General features: G+C 35.4%; 1 protein-coding gene across 3 annotated transcripts; it reads right to left on the bottom strand.

Annotated features, from left to right (window-relative positions):
- Nucleotides 1-2,362: 2,362 nt before the first annotated feature.
- On the bottom strand, nt 2,363-15,162 carry LOC145789317 (uncharacterized). 3 transcript variants are annotated; one of them, XM_082892505.1, is made up of 9 exons: nt 15,012-15,162; nt 14,767-14,920; nt 11,678-11,911; nt 11,482-11,544; nt 5,858-5,938; nt 4,604-4,765; nt 4,428-4,526; nt 3,044-4,262; nt 2,363-2,501 (listed from the first exon to the last, which is right to left on the bottom strand). In XM_082892505.1, coding segments are annotated over exons 1-8 (1,998 nt in total). In that variant the 5' UTR covers nt 15,014-15,162; the 3' UTR covers nt 2,363-2,501; nt 3,044-3,059. The 3 variants fall into 3 exon arrangements, with proteins under 3 accessions (XP_082748631.1, XP_082748630.1, XP_082748632.1); XM_082892504.1 differs by having other exon boundaries at nt 2,431-2,569; nt 15,012-15,160; XM_082892506.1 differs by lacking the exon at nt 15,012-15,162 and having other exon boundaries at nt 2,431-2,569; nt 14,767-14,989.
- Nucleotides 15,163-21,059: the final 5,897 nt, after the last annotated feature.

Genomic DNA, 21,059 nt, shown 5'->3' with positions numbered 1-21,059 from the left:
ATAGATTCCATTCCATAACAAATAAAAAATAAAAACTGACAAATCCAGATTTCCAGAATATGGGCCAAAAGCCTGAAAAGAAGCAGGTTCAAAGAACTGAAACAAAATAACATCAAGTTTGATATCCATACATACATACATATATATATATATATATATTTGATAAGTAACACTGATATACTAACACATTAAGCAAAATAAAACAAGTTATGATCAGATTTGAAGCCTCATATATTTGACAAAGGATGTGTTTTTGGCTTCACACCTTAAGAAAACAATTAGTCAACGAAGTGCCAATAGGACTGGATTTGAAATATAGATCATGTGAATTGTAGTGAAAGGGCTTCGGTATGTCCTCAATATTGCTGTGACAGTAAATCTGGATGAGGAAAACCTACCAACGCAATTCAGCAAAAAACTGAATTTCAAAACAAGCAAATTCGACAACAAAACACAAGGGCTATAACAACACATAACTATGTTTGTGTATTTAACAACCAAGGAAGCAAAAAAGGCTATGCAGCTATATGCACCTTTCATATTCACAAAAACTTTGCTAAGCTAAGTTAATTACATTACCGGATTATCCAAAAGTCTACATCATTTGACCCCACCAGTTTGGCCACTTCTACGCAACTCCATGGGTGAGCTTGTGCTGCAACTATTCCCAGAATCCACTGGATGAGGCACTGATACAGAGCTAATTTGGGAATGTTGCTCCATTTGAACCAGACTTGAGAGACTAAGAGGCGAACTACCATGCTCAGTCCAGCTGGTTGCTTCTGGAGGCTGGAGTAGTGACCTCATATAAAATTGATGTTGCATCTGTATTGGTGGCGGGCGCTGGTTGATTGTGTGATATGCCACCCCAGGAACATTAGGTTGACATGTTGGCGCCACATCAGCGCTTCCATCAATTGAAAATCCACTCATTGACGCTCTTCCTCCATTTTCTGTTGTTCCCATCCTTCCTAAAACTGCAGCTTGAGTACCCCCTGTGCCCACAATGTTACCAAATGAATTAAGATCAATATTTCCAAGCCCCTGGGCCCCACCAGCTAATTGCATGGTACCTGGGTAACCTGTTGCAGCACCAAATTCTTCCATCATCCGCGCCTTCTTCAAAAGATGTTGTTGTAGCCTATATCTTTGCATTATCTGTAACTGTGAAAAGGCACGCTTATTCATAATATGTGAAGCAATTTCGAGTGGTGGGTTGGAGAAATAACCAGCTGATAGCGGTAAAGCAGAGTTGATATGGTCAGAAAAATTATTCTGTGATGGTAATTTTCTAGGGTTATAGGTAGATACGCTACTGTTCATGGGATTAAACGTGTAAGGAAATTTCCCAGGGGCCAGAGTTGGGGAAACTAGCTCGACCTGTTCAGCCGCTGGAGTAGCAGTAGTAGTAACGGTTTGTTGTTGACTAGTAGTGCTTTCGTCAATAACAAGGGGTGCAGATTCTATTCGATCACCAGCTAGACGATATCCTTCACGCATCATCTACACAGGAAGAAGCAGCATACATAAGCAAACCAAACTAAGCCTTGTGTCCCAATCAAGGGGGGTCGGCTACATGAATCCTTGTCAAGGCAATAAACCTACCAGTGAGCTGAACTGAGAGGCAAACAGGTCTGCATGATGCTGCAAAATGCACATGCACAGAAGTGAGAGTAATCAACCAAGCATAACAGTTTCCTCGTTTTTATACATCCATTACCATTTCATTTGTATCTTCATTTCCTAATTCTCTCATTTCAATGTGTCAGAGAAGTCCAAGTTCAAAAAGTACCCAGCTTGGTGAATTTTATTTTTACTTTTTTTTCAAAGAATTTAAAGTAATTTGGACAATATTGAGAATTCATAATAGGATAAACCACGTCTAGCCATTCATATATATATATATATATATATATTATGTTGTTAGTAAACTTTGACGAAAGCTCATAAACTGTAAAATGTCTGCTAATAGTTCAAAAATTATGAAATAAATTTTTTTTTTTTGAAATTCCTCTGCTTAATACCATGAGAAAACGATTCAAGAATTTGAAGAAACTCGTCACTATTCTTCCAGGATAATAAAAATTTTGTGATAACTACATATGGAGAACTTACAGTGTTAGTGAAGGTTTCTAAGAGATGCAACTCAATGCGATCAAACTTTTCTTGATCATAAATAACAGTTGCTTCCACTATTCCCTCGTCAAGCTTCTCCAATATGGTGAGTTTGTTTTGAGCCTCACTATTGGCAATATCATTTCCTGAAAGTACAGGGTAATAATAAGAAACAGAAGAGTCGACTGCAGTTTCAAGGGGGACCATTTCAGGCAGGCAGGACATACCTTGAGAAACATGAGATGAGCGTACAAATGTAACATTCCTAGTCTTAAAGAGGTTATGATTATTTTCCGAGGAGCAATCCAAATGAGAAGTTGTATCTGAGTTACCATCTCCGAAGTTCTTATCCTCAGAGTTCATTATCCCGGAAGCTACCAATTGAGCTGTGCAGGAAAAGAACTTCCTTTCAATAACCTGACTGAACTTACGTTTCCTGTTATTCAGTGCATACCTGAACATAGAAAAAATAATGTTTCACATTTGCTCTATCACTTACGCTCCGTTTGTCTCAGTGGAATTCAAACAAAAAATATTTTCTGCAGAAACTTTTTTCAAAAAATGTTTTCTGGAGAAAACCTACGCTTGGTTCCATCCTTGAACTATTTTGTACTAATGGTTGTATTAGTGGTGGTGGGGGTGGCAGGGTGAAGGAGGAGGAGGTAGTGGGGTGGTGGTGTGACGGTGGCAGTGGCAGTGGAAGTGTGGTGGCATATGTCCGGAAAAGTTTTCAAACTTTTAAAAGTGGAAAAAATATTCCGCCCAAATAGTCTTGTTTTCTATAGACCACGGAAAATGTTTTCCGTTTTGACTTTAGTTTTTTCTTCTACCAAACACTAGAAAATGCAGAAAACATTTTCCATCCCAAAAATGGAGCATAAAAGAAAAAGTGTCTGCACAACAGATTAGAGTATAAATCGGTTCGCACCTCTGAGTCACCGTTTTCACTTTTGAATCCTATCAAGCACGGGATCACTAATTCCTGAAAGCATGGGAGTCTCAAGGACAGGGTCATCAAGTACCGAAGGCCAGGGTAAGGGAGTTCCCACTGGAAGGTAAACTGTATTGGCAGTATTCATTGCGCTAGTGCCTGCAAGAGTTTCTACTTTTTGCATACTGCCTTTAAGAAGAGAATTTGATTTTCTCTTCGTCCGGAGAGGTGCCTCTTTTGGCAAAGAATTATCAAGACAAGAATGTACCGATGCATTTACATCACCAGAAGAAACTAGAGAATGTGGCAAAGCTTTCCCCTTCTGACCCTGAGTGACAACTTTTTCATTTGTTATATTCTTTCCAATAGACTCAGTCATGTGATTCCACTGCATTGCATTAGCAGGGACTGATAATGGCAGCAGCTGTGATTGCAGAAGATTAGATTGATCATTTCTCATATCCATTATATGGCTGTTATCTTTGGCATTCCCATCATTCAAACTTGGAAAACTACCAAATTCAATTGGTTCTTCTTTCTTTCTAAAAGTAAGCACTTCAGGCTGCGGCTTTGGAATACCTTCAAGGATTGCTTGTTGTCCATTTTTTCTTGACAGTGACGGATGCATCTTCTCATGAATTCTTTCATGTGAAATCCCTTCAGCTTCAATCCGTTGATGTACCCTTTTGTTTTTCCTCTGTAGTTCAATGGCAAGCTTGGTTTCAGCTTGGAACTCTGGAAGCTGCTCTTGAGAGAAGTCCAGTGGTTCTTGATTTGGTTTCTCGCTAATAGGTCCTCGGTTTGCTATTACATATCTTCTCCGCTCACCAAGGGTCAACGAGCTGGGTATTCTTGGATCAGTGTTACCATGATTTGGTTTGTGTGCAGAGATAGTATTTGATGGTGTTAGAGCTCCAGAAGGAGATTGATTGTAAGTAAGTGCTAGTTGATAGTTTGCCTGGGATGTTAAAAGAGAAGATTGTGACATGTTCTCTTGGAGAACATAATTTCTCTGTGAAGTAGTGATAGAGCTGGAGACAAGTTTAGAATATTGAACTCTATCTTGGAATTCTACATCAGATTGAATGTTTGAATTCCGGGGTGCACAAACTTCTGACACTTGGAATCTAGGGGATAGGTTGCTGGAAACTTGGTCTATTGTGGTTGCATCATTGAGCTTTCTCTTTTTTCTATTCCAGGAAATTCCTAAATTGAGCTGCAACAAGTGTCAATCATCAGCAAACATAATATAGAAGTTTCAGGATGCACTCAAACTGACGAAAGAGGAAATGGATGAGCTTTCCATTACAACCATAAAAATAAAAATTCAGAAAAATTTTGTTCAATGGTGAAAATGGCATATATTCTATGCCTTGGTTACCTTCTCTGCCAGAGGTTCCTCACAAAATCTATCCAGCATTGGCTTTGGATCCAAATGAAGATCAGGCCGCAGAGCCTTGAGAATTCGGGACTCAAATTCCTGAAACATTATAACATCAGGGTAACAGTTTGAAATTAAAAGCAAAGAACAGGAAGATTCCTTGTAAGTCTACTGACCAGTAGATCATTGTAGGTCCAAGAATCATCTGAGGCTAATGAGATGTCCTTGACAACACTCTCCATACACATCTGCAGGACCTTTTTGTATATAACTGGAGAATTCTCTGCTGAAGAAGCTGTGTCTCCCTTTTGGGAAAAGATATTTCGGTAATCTTTAATCTGCATAGAAATTAGAAAGGGAGATATAGAATTATCAAAAGTTTGTTTTCAAAGAATTATCAAATAACAATACAACAATCTGCAAGTGTTCTAGTGATTCTAGGTCTTTTGGGCAATTATATCAAGAAAATCTAACAAACCTAAAAAGGATTTAAATTATTTGGCAAAAAGGTGCAACAAGCATAACACACCAAAGTATCATTTTGAAGTTAGCAAGGAACTTTTTGCTTTAGATAAAATAGTCCTTTGTCATCTTAAGTCAAATAAAGAAGAAAACTTATCTTGCATTCAAACTAGATGTCAGATGCCAACTTCCAATTAAGCAATCTATAAAAGTTTAACAAATGCAATTCACTGTCTAGGTAAATTGGCAGTTTGTGTGCATCCACCATTACAGGTACCGTAGCAATTCACTGTCTATGTAAATTGGGTATTGAATTTCAGTGTTGAAGACACCATCAGTAAGCTTTCAAAACTTTCCTGTAGAGACATGACCACCTACATACATACTCAAGGTAGAATATTAGGAACTCTAAAATATTGCTAGAATCAACCAAATACCAAAAGAATAAGGTAAAGTAAAACACCCTTTCAAAGCTTCATAGTTATTTGAACCAAACACCAAACTGCTTCTCAAAAATACTCCATGTTTCAAACTCCTAGGTTGGTGATAAAATTAGAACATTACATTAAATATTTCTTGTAGACAAGTTGACCCTCTCAACTTTGCCTGAAGGTAGACAAGTTGATCTTACTGTTTTTTCATCACAAGCCAGAGTAAAACTAGAGGTTGCGCCTAACATCAGAACCTCAAACATATTGACATAGTGCAAAGATTAGAGTACTTGCCAACAATTAAGTGGACAGATTCATAGATGTGTGCAAGCAAGCAAGTCAAATTTCTGTGAGTCTTAACAACTCCGGGAAAGAAAACTATAAAATTGTTTGTAGTTCCTTCCTTCAAGTAGAGACAAACAATTCTAACACCTAAATGTCTACAAAAACATTAAACACACGAACATCAATATGCAAATCAGCAAGACAATACTCTTTTCAATAAATCCAAAAAGAAGTCTGTAGTTTTTATCTCACCTCACACAGAAGAGCTCCATTGACATATTTGCAGGGAAGATCATCAAAAATATCTCCTGGTAAGCACCCACTCTCAATTGCCTGAAGTAAATAATGTACACAAAAAGCACATCATAATAAAAATTATATTTTGTCTCTGCAGCTGGCTTTCTTCAATAGAAAAAAAAAAAAAGACTAATAATTGCAAATACTGTACACTAGATAACCAGGAACAAATTTTATAATGGAACAAAAAATTGCATGCCTGCTATTCAATTTATCTCCTTATTTCAACCATTTATTTTTTCTATTCTATTGTTACAGCAGGGTTCTGTCACCCTTTTTAGTCAAAACTAATCCCTATGGATGCATGCTGTCACCTGCAAACCAAATGCATAGCATAAAAAAGTGTTGAACTACTGACATCTAGTTCCTGAATCACCACATGGCTCAACTCACTTACCCATGAAGCTTAACTTTATTTCCATTTCAATGTTTAGTATAAGTTCAAACCTTCAATGTTTCATAAAAACACCAATGTTCTGACAACCTATGGGAACTTAGGAAGAGAGAGAATACAAAAAGAAGAATAAAATTTTTGGATCATTTCAATATTGCACGCAATAGACGAAAGGCTTTTAATACTCAAACTCATTGACTTTTTTAATACTCAAACTCAGTGGCTCTCACACATTCTAATAGAATTATGGAATATCTAAAATGCTAGTTACAGGTCACATGATCAACCCTCTATATATACAAGGATGTACTACAGTTACCTTTTGGAATATCCTTTCTCTCCTAGTGGCTTTGCATTTTATCAGATACCTCAAGGCTCTCCACAACCTTTCTCTCTCTACAGGTTGCTTTGTTTCACATCCAGACAACCCCCCTTTTCTCAACCACTACTGATTTGTTTTGCCACTCTTCAGACACTCAGTCAATACTTTTCTACACTAGAAATCCTACCATATGTCTGTTTTTGTTTTTTTTTTTTTTTTTTTTTTTTTTTGTGTGTTTGCTTAGCTTTTGTTGATCTTCCCTACCGTATTTTGTTGCTAAATCTAGAAGCATCATATGCTGCTTCTCTTATACCACAACAAGATCCTTTTTAATTGTTCTTTAGAAATTTTTACACTGTTTGAAGGAAGCTACCTAGTGCCTTGTGATTTACATAAGGGAAGGACATGATAGATGGATGGAGGGTTTTATACTTTCTATTTGCTATTCCTTGTGGAATGTACTTTAAACCACATGCCTAGTTGATAATCAGAAAAGGTGTTTGACATGTATAACATGTTGAAGATTATTTTAGTAAGCCATCATTAAAAATTCAAAGATCTATCAGATTTTAGTATTTGGAAATTATAATACTCAAAAAAAAGCCCATGTTTTACCAAACATAAGAGCTACCTTTTTTTTATTTATCAGCCAGACATAACAGCTACCTTTACCAATGTTATACGTAAAATTGTCATTTTTAGCACACTATTTGAGGATCAGCCCAAAATGATAATACCTTTTTTAAGTAGTTGAATCAATTTAGCCCCTTTCAAAAATGTGTAAAGCATCGTAGAAGTAAGATAACACCATTACAATGCGCACAATCCTGGATGCTATTATTATACACCATATAGTTAATAATATTGATGAGATTATATCATCTTATTTGAGAAAACAAAGTGCAATACACTCGAATGCTACAAGCTATGTGACATTGTATTCACTTATTTAAGAAACAAGACCCAGTGCACTCGAATACTACAAGAAATGTTACCAGATATTAAAGTTTATATTCATATTAGGATACTACAATGAGGCATGTGCTATACAAACACTTCCTATACCATATTGTTTCACTATTATTCAGTAGTTCAAATTAAAAATCATAGAATTTGACAATTAGTGGAAAGGTATATAGTAGTTGTAAGTATTAACTTGTAACAAACTACATCCTCCTACATTAGAGGGAAAAATGATTGTCAGTAAAGTGGCAGCTTTTTAAAAGAGGACAAAACCACCTCCACTTCACCTACTCCACCTACTTCACCCACTTAAACCTACTCCACTAAACCTAACCCACTACACCACTACCACCTCACCTACTCCACTAAACCTAACCCACTACACCACTACCACCTCCACTTCACCTACTCCTTACCTACTACACACTCACCCTCTTCTATATATAGGAATCATGAATCATTGTAATAGATATCAATATAAATCAATCAATAATACAATTCTCTATTTCTCTTTATACATTAAATTTCTACATGGTATCAGAGCAAGGTTAAGCACTTAGTATTTTTCGTTTCACCGGCGGGCGGCAACCTCGCCTTGGCCGCCCGCCGGACCTCAACCTATTCCGCTTATTTTCTACACATACCTTCCCATCACTGCCTAAATCCTCTCTCTTGAGGCCAATGTGAATTCCTCTTCTTCATAATCTGCACTAACTGTGGCATCTTTTCCTGGGGCAAACTCTGCAACCCAACACTCAATCTATGCTTCTCCTCCATGCTCATTTGCCTCTTGTTAGGATCCTTCGCCTTCGGCTTTGGTTTGGGCTTCGCTATAGCCTTGAGCTTCACTGCAGCTTTCAGCTTCACGGCAGCCTTCGGTTTCACAGCAGCTTTTGGCTTCGCAGCTGGCTTGGCCTTTGCCGCTGGCTTGGGCTTCACAGCGGCTTTAGCTTTTGGCGCAGCAGCTTTTGTCTTAGCCGGAGCCTTCTTTTCCTTTTTCGCTTTTACAGCCTTCGGCTTTGCAGCAGCCTTCGGCTTTGCTTCCCTCTGGTGGCTCCCCAGGTTCCACCTGAGCTGCATGATTCATTTATAGCTGCAATTGATAAGGGAAGTATTAGAACAATGCCCAATAGAAGTATGCCAGCTGCTCCTTACCCTACTCCTGGAGCACTATTAATAGGTGATGCTTTCAATATGCGTCATCCTTTAACTGGTGGAGGAATGACTAGAGCCCTGTATAAGGTGTTTTGTGCATCTCCTGATCAAGCAAGGAAGGAAATGCGTGAAGCATGTTTTGATTATTTGAGCCTTGGAGGTGTGTGTTCAACAGGACCAGTGGCTTTACTCTCTGGTCTAAATCCTAGCCCATTGAGCTTGATACTCCATTTCTTTGCTATAGCCATATATGGTGTTGACCGTCTCTTGCTACCATTTCCTTCCCCTAAGCGCCTGTGGATAGCAGCTAGATTATTTTTGGGTGCATCGGCTATCATTTTTCCCCTCTTTCTCTCACATGGGCTTGTCCCCTCTCTCTCCTCCGTTTGATTTCAAAATCCATTATTTTTATTTCTTTTCTCCAAACCACTTTCCTTATTTCCCCCATCTTTCATTTTGATTTCAAATATATTTTTATTATTTCTTTCTTTATTTTTCTTTCACATTATTTTTTAATCTTTTTCAAATTCCATTCATACCATATAGCTTTGCACACCAAACTATCTTTTATTCATCTCAGGGATCAACCCCGATCACAATTTTAACAAAAAAAAAAAAAAAAAAAAAAAAAAAAAAAAAAAGAAAAAAGAAAAAAGAAAAAAGAAAGAAACCACAACACCACAAGATTTGTTTTCTTTTCTGCAGACGGCCACCCACTGACCTCACTTTTTCGCCTATTCCGCCGGTCTTTTCTTCTTGCCTCCGTCCTGGGCGGCCCTTGACGGTGTTGCCTCCATGTTTCCCACTCCACTAGGCACGATCACTCCACCCTGCTCCTCCACTACAGCATATGGCGGACCTCCAAATCGGAACATAACGGTGGCCTTCCGCTTCAGCTCCTTATTTTCCGCCTTTAGCACACTTATCTCTGCTCGCGCATCCTTATACATGCGTTGGAGCAGAGCCAGTTGGGCATTTAACTGCTGCACCTCATTTGTCCTACTCTGCAGCCGGTGCGACAAGTTTGTGATCGCAGTCATAGTTTCAACACAGGACTTCAATGTATACTGATTAGCTTCAATATCCGTTTGCACTGCCATTTTTTGCTCCACCGACCGCATCGGAAAGTTCAACGGAGCAAAACCAGAGGTGTTTGGTTGAGGTTCACAGGCCACCGCACCAGTTATCTCTCTTGTTGACTCGTTGAGGTCGGGAAAGAGAGTGAGCAGACAATGGGAAAAAGAGGCTATGTTCTGGGTAGCTGAACGGGAAGAAGAAGCCATGTTTTTGGGTTGCTGAGTGTTTCAGAGAAGGGTTGGTTACAGAATGTTACAGAGAACGAAGAGGTTTCAACTGGTTTGTTATGCTTCCAAGCCTCAGACTTCGCTTTGGTTTATAAAGACAGAGACGACGAGGCCGACACGCGCTCTGTCAATCACGTGCATCGCCGCGTGTCAGGCGCCCCTTTTGATGGCTCGACGCTTTCTGTCGGGCACGTCTTTTGATGAAGTGGGCGCGCCTTTTGATGGCACGCCTTTTGATGGCACGCCTTTTTATGGATTGGGCACGCCTTTTGATGGCACGCCTTTTGAAAGATTGGGCACGCCTTTTGAGGGTGCGACTTTTTAAGGGTCCGACAAGACTCTGTAAACTGTCCCGACATTGATTCCGGTTAGCTCCTTCATGGGTCCGACAAGACTCTGTAAACTGTCCCGACATTGATTCCGGTTAGCTCCTTCATGGGTCCGACAAGACTCTGTAAACTGTCCCGACATTGATTCCGGTTAGTTTCTACAAGGGTCCAGCAAGACTCCGTAAACTGTCACCACAACTGTCACAACATTGTCTGCTACAACGGTCCGACATGACCCCATAAACTGACTTCTACATCGGTCTGACACCGCCATCCAGTGTCCTCTACACCGTTATGACACCACCATACAGTGTCCTCTACATGGTTATGACACCCCCATACAGTGTCCTCTGCAACGTTATGACACCACCATCCAGTGTCTTCACCAATGGTCTGACACGACCATACAGTGTCTCTTATCCTCTTTTATTTTTATGTATTTTCTTGTTTTGTTACTCTCTCCAAACTCAAGTTGGTTAGTTCCTATCCCCCTTGAGTTTGCGGGGGGCTGTTAAAAACCACCTCCACTTCACCTACTCCACCTACTTCACCCACTTAAACCTACTCCACTAAACCTAACCCACTACACCACTACCACCTCACCTACTCCACTAAACCTAACCCACTACACCACTACCACCTCCACTTCACCTACTCCTTACCTACTACACACTCACCCTCTTCTATATATAGGAATCATGAATCATTGTAATAGATATCAATATAAATCAATCAATAATACAATTCTCTATTTCTCTTTATACATTAAATTTCTACAACCATTTTGCCCCATGTTTAATATTTGTTGATCATATAAAAAGTTTCAAAATGAATTTGCTGGCTTTCTAAAATAGTACAGATCATGCGTAGGCAAACTTTGATAAACAGTAGTTGTGAAAACAAATTAACAAATAATCAAGTACCATATTGCAGTGTGATAACACTTGAAGTTTGATACCAAAGCAAGGTTTTTTGAACCTTTTTTTCAAAAGAAGAGCATACCCTTTATAACTTGTTACTAGTTCTATAAAAGTTCAAAGAGAACGTATAGAAAGACAAGATTTAATATAACCCAGCTTAGCCTTATGCTCAAAGGGAATATACAAACTTACACAGAAAAGGATCTCTGATGCCCTGTCATAGGGATGCAACTGCTTGGGAATGTTGTCAAACAACTGAAAACATGCATTCCAGTGAATTTTTGCAATGCCAATAGAAGGAAAACATAAGAGAATATAATTGCATTATGATAATGACAACTGCCATACATTAGGAATTATTTAACTTTCATTTCTTAAGAATGCTGACCTGATAGGGTTTTCCAACAGAGAAGAGAAGCCACTTGGAAACAAGTTCAGTGAAAAGGAAACCTCTGGAACTGCTGAAAAACAAACTGTAGAGACTCAGATATGAAGAGAGTCTGAAGATGTCATTGCAATTACAAATGCTGTTTAAAATACCTTCTGAAACCGAGCGCAATCCAGGCTTGGCCAATGCATGTGAATAGTCTGTAACTTTATCTCCTAATCCAACGAGATCACCCTATGTCAAAAAAAAGTCAATGAATTCACTTCCAATATGGATGAATCATGTATCCTACGTTCAATTCACAGGAAATGAAAGACATAGGAAAACAAAACTGTTTTCCTTTTCCTTTCCAGCTTGCATATTCAATTGTTGCAGAAAAATGTAGGACCCACCATAATTTCTTTCTTGAAGGAAACATTTCCCTCAAATAATTTTCTATAAAAAGTACAGGATCATGCATCATGCGAGTTCAAATTGTTTTTATAGATAAACTTACTTGTAAACTAAACAATTAACAAAAAAAAGTAAATCATTTGCATTTTCTTTTCCTTTCCTTTACACCATTCCTAACAATTGAATGGAGCCATAGAGACCAAGCTTTATGCTTCAAGTTTTGTATAAGGGTTAAATTTCTAAGAAGAAAAATGAATCTCATGTGAAATGGTGAAATTAAATAGTAAAATAATATAATAACAATATGATGAAGCTGTAATACCTAAAACGTGGATCGTTCCGGTATGTGAAACGGGAATGAGAACATGGTACGCCACTTGCTCTAAAATGTGGTACGATAGGAGTAGACTTGTATAGATTATACTATAAGAATTTAAGGTACCAAAGTAATTTTCTTTTAACTATTAGGTATCCAATAAAATGTAGGTTTTTTTTTTTACCCAAATTAATCGTGTAGCAAAACATTTCTATAAGCATTGACCCATTTTTGACGTTTTGCCGTGTCAAAACTTTACTCACCTTGATTTTAATTCATTATATATTTTTTTCCCTCCTACGAAAATATATAGGAACAAACTTTTGAGATCACTTTGGATCACTAAATTTATCATTTTGGAAAGAACGTCCGTTCCAAAACATAATTCACTAAGGTACTAGCGTTTTCTAGTAGCACTACAAATAAGCTATTTAGGACACATTTGTCATGTTGAAGATCAACCCTTTTAAACTGCATTTATATTTGTAAGGTGATTGGCCTCCACTTCTCTTACTCTCTTAAAATGCCAAAGATGCCTCCTTTCAATTTCAACCTGATCCCCAACAAAGACTCCCCCCCTCTCCCCTTCTTCACTTCAACTTCACTATGCATTCTTGTTGCAAGGCACAAACACTAGCTGAAAAAAACGTTAGTATTATTGCGCAAACATAGGCTCCAATGATGGCTAATGTGTTTTTTTCATCACTAATTCAAGGATTTGCTTTGCTGATTATATATGTTTTGCACACACACACCCATATGCTTATTTCAATCTTTTGACCATAAATTTGTACAAATATGGAATTTTCTTCAAATGCGATAGATTATGCATATTATAAGAATGGGCTCAAAACTTGCTAATGCCAAAACACATTTGCTCCTCCATTTCCTTTTATTAAACTTTTTACAAATATATATATAGATATATATATATAAATATATTTTAAAGTGCATCCATTCTTCCAGGACTGGCTCTAACATTTTTGGGGCCCAAAGTGAAATCCTGACAAAATTTCATAATTTAAAAAGAAAATAATTATGATCAAAAGATTACGTATCTTTTTTATTTTTTTACATTGCTTACAAAAAGGTTACTTCCCATATACAACTATTAAAATTTACTTGAATATATAGCAAGGTTTACAATAAATAAATAAAAAATGATCAAAATAATCCGAGCACAAGTACTAAATAAAAAATGTAAAAACTATAACAAAATATGACTTGAACATCACCATTCTCACATTTTAACAACAAAATTGTTAATCAAGCTTGCATAATCCAACTTATCAACTAAATCATTTTCAATGGATAAAATCGTTAATTCTTTCTATCTTTCTTGTGACACAGTTGACCGAAGATAATATTTAATCAACTTTAACTTCGAAAAGATTCTTTTCCCATAAATAACTGTAACTAGTATAATTAATTGTATTATGTACACAATCCATGCATTTGAGAAACAACCCTCCATTAATTTCAAATAACTCACAATATCAATCGACTTTTAGGTTTTTCAGGTAAAAATAATTATCCATTAGTTTAAATAATTCACCACATCAACCATCCATTAGTTTTGAATTTTCACCGAATTTTATTGGGGCCTTTCAAATTCAAATATATATATATATATATTGTGAATAGTATAATAGCTATAAAAAAATAAATCGGGGCCCCTTTTTTTGCCTATTTTTTGAAGGCCCAAAGTGGCAACTTTGCTTGCTTTATGCCAAAGTCGGCCCTGCATTCTTCTATGAATATATCATAATAACAAAACAAAAATGCATCAAAAAATTAGAGAAAGGGGTGAACTGAGAAAAGCGGGCTTTGCAGTGTCATTGTCAAGCTCTAAACAACACTAATTATCATTAAAACAAATGACACACACCCTCCCTGTAAAAACGACAACAGATACTACATTTCATGTAACTATACATACGGTCAAAACAAAAATAACCATGAATCATTGGACAAACACAATGTCAATATTACAATACAAGTAAACATTGTTTCCCATTACAGAACATTAATATATCTATTCTATTATGTAAAGTGTAAAACCCCAGTTTGATATGAAGCTTTGTCACTTTTTATTTCTTTTTCTTTTTTCATTACCAAATTATCTCAGTTTTAGATTTCAAATTTCAAATTTTCATAACTACTTCAAAAAAAAAAAAAAAATATCCACGCCTTCTTGTAACAAATAAACATACAAAACCAACATATATAAACGCAACACAACCCAAAAGGGTCGTCTTTAGATATATACTCAACGAACAAGACACAGAAAACACCCATGAATCAAAAACAAGTCCATTGAGAGAGAAATTAAAACATGGGTTCTCTTGGAAATAGCATATATATATGTATGTAAATATACCTCATTTTCTCGATATTGAGAGTCAGTTGTTGGGTCATTATCAATTTCTTTGTCCTCAAATTGAAGCAACTTTGGCCTATACCTAGTTCCTGACTTTGCCACCTTGAAGGAGATCCCCATTCTCTCTTTTTCATTCAGGAATTTCACCGAACACCTTCAACAACAGAGATGTTATCTACATAAACTCACATATATCAACAGAGAATGTAGAGAGAGAGGGAGAGATGTTATCTACATAAACTCACATATATCAACAGAGAAGGTTTCCGATTTATAGGTCGCCACCTTCGCCATGAACGCTAACACGTAGAGGTGTTGGGGCAGCTCAAATTTTGGCCCTGTCGATTTATTAATTTACCTTTAGGGCCTGTTTGGGAGATGATTCTTTGTCTTTTTCTTTTCTTTTTCTTTTTTTGTGTGTGGCTTTTTAGTTTTTTTACTAAAATGTAAGGTGAAAAAATAAACTGATTTCATTTGGGATATGGATTGACTTTTTAACTTTGGATTAAAAAGTGGATGAATTTTTTGATGTCTTTGACTTTTGTAATCCAAACTAAACCAATGAATCATTTTTTTTCCACTCGATTCTATCTAAGATCATGTCATTAGTCAAATTAAGAAAATTCATATATCTATTTACTATACTAGTCCACGTTAATCTAAATTTATCCCTTCTCCTAACACTACCATATGTCGTGACTGTATCACGTCTCTTCACTACTGCCTTTATTGGTCTCCGTTGTAAATGACCAAACCATCTTAATCTATTATCTCTCAACTTATCTTCTATCAGTATTACTTCTATTCATTCTCGAATATACTCATTCCTAACTCTGTCATATACTCATTCCTAACTCTGCCATTTCTAGTCTTATCACACATCCACCTTAGCATCTTTATCTCAGCGACATTCATCTTTTTGACATATTGTTTCTTAGTTGCCTAACATTTCGTCTCATACAACATCTTCTATAGAACTTCCCTTTTAGTTTAATGATACTCATTTATCATACAGTACTCCAGACGCACTCCTCCACTTAAGTCACCCCGCCTTAATTATGTGATGTGATAATTCATCCTAAATAACGAAAATGTTCACTCTTAAGTAGTTTTTGATTCTCAATCTTCACTTCTCTTCTACTTCCATTATAACTGTTATTAAAATTACACTTCATATACTATGTTTTAGTTCTATTTATTCTAAATCCTTTATAATCAAATGTTTTTCTCCAAATCTCTAACTTAGTGCTAACTCCTTCTTTAGTCTCATCCACTAATACAATATCATCTGTACAAAAAAAAAAAACATACACCATAGCACATCATCCTGAATATTACGCGTCAACTGATCCACAACAAAAACAAAAAGATAAAGACTCAAGGTTGATCCTTGGTATAACCCTATGAAAATTGAAAATTCACTCGTCTCTCCAGCAGGTGATCTAATAGTGGTCACCACACCTTCATACATATCCATAATCACATCAATGTAACCTTTTGTCACCCCTTTCTTCTCTAACACCTACCAGATTATATCCTCGAGGTACTCTATTATATGTTTTCTCATGATCAATAAAAATCATATGAATTCCTCTCTTTTTTTCTCTGTACTTTTTTATTACTCTATACTTCTTTGACTTTTGTGAGAGAAAAAATAAAATGATTATGATTTTAATATGACATTTTTTAGCTTGGGGTTAAAAAATCTATGTTGTCTTTTCTATAGCTATTTTAGCCCCAACCTAACCCATCATGCCAAACTAGTGCAATATGTTTGATTTGGTTTTTAAAAACTTATTTCATAATTTTTTAAATTAAAAATTAATTTGATAAAAAAAATAAGAAAATCATAAACACTTATCATTATTATATTATTTTATCTTTTGGGAGTCATAAATAATTTTTGAAAATTTAAAATTTTCTTTTTTTGATATTTATTGTTATCAAATTAGTTACTATTTATTTATTTATTTTGAAAAACAAACCAAATAAGGCCAAATTTTTTAGGAATAATTTTTTTTTAAAATAAGAAGAAATTGTATAAAAAAAAAAGTAAAATGAATGTGAAAGAATTTTTAACCTTTTTACTAAATGTCTGTGCTATGTGTTTTTTTGAAAAATATTTGTGAAAGTAAGTGAAATGTAATTATATTTCATTAACATTTTGCTTATCTTTTTCCTTACTATTTCCAAATTTCTTCCCAAATTCATGAATTAAATGCATCCTAAGAAATTTGTCAGCCAGTGTTGGACATTGTCGATTAAAATTTGTATTTAGGAATGTTTTTAAAATAAGTGAAAAATTGAAGGTCCAATATGGTATTACTTATGTGATAAGTTTGTATCAAGTTTGAGCCATGAGTGCTTATAATGTCGGCATTTCTTATTAATTAATAGCTTAATTTTTATTTATTTTTCACATGTTAGTATTTATTAGAATTAAATTGAATTTTACTTCTCTCGAATTGTTATCTTAATTTGAGATAGCGTTTGAGCTTGGTAAGCTTATGTTGTGATCGAGTTCGGTGATCCAAACCATTCATTTTTTAAGACTCAATGAGTAGAATATTCATGCAAAAAATCAAGATGATTGGAAATCAGTAACTATATGTTTGAATCATATTTGTTTTTAAAAATAGACAACAAACATAATTTCAAAAATAGCTATCTATTTTTTATAATACAAATTTGATTCAAATATATAGTTATTGATGTCCGATCATCTTGATTTTATACATAGATATTCTACTTAACGAGTCCTAAAAAATGAACGGTTTGAATTACCAAAATCAGTCCCAAAATGGGTCTGTCAAGCCCAAATTCACTCTAAAGTTAAGATGACCAACTTGAGATAAGTTAAACCCAATTAAATTACCATAACAAGTCAACGTCACTCCATTAATTTGTATTATAATGTTAGACAGTGTTGGGCATTGTTTAATATTAGAACTTATAGTAGAAGTATCTTTAAAATAAGTGAAAAATTAAATGTCCGGTTTGGTATTACTTATGTGTTGAGTTTGTCTCAAGTTTGAGTTGGGAATGCTCATCATGTCAACAATTCATATTAATTAATAGCTCAAATTTATTTTGTTATTTTGTCACACGTCAATACTTAGTAGGTTAGTGTAACACTTCTAAAAAAATCCTTGTTCGCTTGAGCGGTGGAGTTACCACTCGAGTAGTTTATTGGGACTTCTAGTACTTTGTTTTGCAATCTGAGATATTGGGAGTTTGTTTTCTTCACTCGAGTGCAGGTTTTACCGCTCTAGCGGTCTTATGTCTCTTATGCTCAAGTAAACATTTCACCGCCCAAGGGATCTGTTCGAAATCAGTCATTTAAAAGTCACTTTTTGGCACAATCTTCCTCACTTCTTCATATATTTTCTCTCTCTTCTCTCTCCCTTTCAACATTTTTGAGTTTCTAAGCTCTTTAACCCTCGATTTCATGTACTTCTAAACATCTTTGACCCTAGTTTCGTATACCAAAACATAGAGCACAACGAGAGCTTTCTTTTAATCTAAACAGATCGTCTTTTCGTCACTGGTGAATTTTTGGATTTTCTCATCTTCACTTCACGAGATAGAGACTTCTTTGCTGCTCTTCAATAGTTTCGTATAAATAGATGTGTGGTATTTTCTATTGCATAAAAACTTTTGAAAAGATTTCTAAATTGCATGTAAGAGAAAGTTAGGGTTTTGAAATAAAGAGGTTAAATTTATGATTTATCATGAACTATGGAAGTTTTAAACTATTAAAACATGTTTATGCAATTTAAAATAAAAAGCCCTAATTTCTATTTGTTTAATAATGTTGAGAAATGAAATAAGTGAATGACTTCATGGTTAAAGAGTTATGCTAATTATTGTGAATAGAAATTTTGAATATGAGAAAGGAAGAAATGATTGTGGTGAAATTAGCTTATATTGTGGAAGTTGGTAATTGGAATTGGTGAAGTAAATTATAAGAAGTGTATGATATTATGTTTTGGTTGATCTAACTCTAGTAAAAGGGTATTGATATGGATGTATAGAAATTTTATGGAAATCACATAATTTCAATTGTAAGAACTCATGTCATTAAAAGTGTAGAGATTTTGTCCTTGCCCATCGGGGGAGGATGATATTGATTGTTGTAGAATAGGTGGTATAAGTTATATGATGTTGATTAAATTTCATAACTTAGAATGATGTGATAATATAATGAGTTAACAGATGGAAGTGCTGTTACAGGGTCTGTTTCCTTCCGGTTAGCACCTGGTAAAGTGTGACTCTTTGAGATAGGTTACGATTCGTTCTAGTTCAGACCCAGTAAATCATGTGATATTGAATGATTCGAAGTATCCATTTTTTCCAGCTTGTGATTGGTAAAGCATGGTGCATTGAGATAGCAATTCCTTCCGATTTGTGCCCAGTAAATCGTGTAGAGGTTCTGCATTCCTTCCTAATAATGACCAAAAAAATGTGGCGCATTGAGATAGGGTTCGCTTACCTTTCGGTTTGTGCTCGGTAAAGCGAGTTGTGGAATTGATGAATTGTTGAGATTAGTTTGTGGAAAATCAAAAGGTGCCCAATTGCCCTTCCGCGATGAGCCCGATATGTGGAAGAATGTAACATTATTATGATAGTGGTTGTAATTAAAATATTTTAATGATCTTAAGTTGGATGGGAATGTGTGTAAATGAACTAGTGTTGTGAATAATTGGATTTGTCTCATAAATAAATGGATCCCGTTAATTGTTTGATAGTGTGATAGATGTGGGTGTGTATAATTGATGTTATGTGGATTATGGTATGTGGATGTTCGATTGTGCAGCGATTGTCTATGGTTAAAGGATGGTTACAAGAGATTAGAATAATTCTTTCAAATTGTTAATGATAAAGCAAAAAGATAAGAAATGAGTCTTTTGAAATGTTAAAGTGGGATTTTTGGGGAAAACTATACATCTATGTACATTATTTTGGGTATAAAAGGACACTACATGTCACGACCCAAGCCCGGTATCCAAAGGTTCGGCGTCGCAACAAGATAAAAATAAAATAATTCAAATAATTTTATAGTTGTAGCATAGCGGATAAATCAAATAAATTAAAATAAAATAATTAGGTACCAAATGTTTATTAAAAGGAAACAAACATAGTCATTTGGACTTTTGTTTTATTCTAGATGTCCAATTAGAAATGTTGACAGTACAAAAAAAAAAAACACTATGGTTTATCCCCTATCTTGATTCTGTTAAGTCTCGTCACCTGAAATGGGTAATAGCTATAAACGCATAGCAGAGTGAGAAATATTATACTGTGAGTATAGGGGTACAAAATAGCCATGAATAGTTATTTTAAGCTAAAACATTAACATAATTTAGGTTGAATAAACAAATTATTTAAATGGCAGAAACTTAAATACAGAAATTAACTATAACCACGGTACACAACAGAACAGAACAGGGGTCACTGAGGTGACAATTAGAACAGGGGTCAATGGATCCATGATAAACAGAGCACCACAAAGTGGCTAAACAGGGGTCAGTGGTTATTTAAGTCTCCCAAGGCATGGGATTCCCGTGGTGGTACTTACAGAAAATAATTGTTCACAAAATTATTGTCAAATAATTTCTAAAATTTAAACAAACATATCCATGGGTTTTAATTTAAGTAAATGGAGTTCAGAAAATAATGTACATAATTGAAACATTAACGCAACCATAAAACATAAATTATATAAAATAAATTGTGGTAACTCAAAACATTCGTAAAATATATTATGGTGACTCAAGATATATTTAAAACATGTTATGGTAGCTCAAGGTATAATATAACTCGCATCTAATATAAATTTACTCCTATTATGACCGTGCTCCCGAAACCTCTCTTGCTACACTCTTCCTATATTACTCAACTTAACTTCGTGCTTCGTTCTATAGCAGTGCCCCTTATTTATACTTCCCTAAGTGTGAGCCCCAAGCCAACAAGCACACACGTAGACGTCCCCTCTTGTGCCACATGCCAAGTATACACGTAGATGTTTCCTATTTATGCCATCTGTTTGGCCCTTGTTTTCGTCTCCATGAATTCACCAAGGGCCATATTGACCCTTGGCCCCACCGAAAATTTCACTTGGCCTTTTTTTTTTTTTCTTTTAATTTGCATCAGGCCTAAGGTTTTAATAATCTAATTAGATTACATTTTATTACCTACAACCATAACATTAATTATTATTATTATTTACTTATTTATTTATTTTTTATACTAATAAAGAATTCTATTTATTGCAATATTAAATTAAATTTACA

The sequence above is a fragment of the Camellia sinensis genome, chromosome 10 (assembly GCF_055761805.1).
Source record: "Camellia sinensis isolate YWXY chromosome 10, ASM5576180v1, whole genome shotgun sequence".
Classification (NCBI taxonomy): Eukaryota; Viridiplantae; Streptophyta; class Magnoliopsida; order Ericales; family Theaceae; genus Camellia; species Camellia sinensis.
Note: the sequence above shows the minus strand (reverse complement) of the source record. Positions and strands in the feature narration are given on the sequence as shown.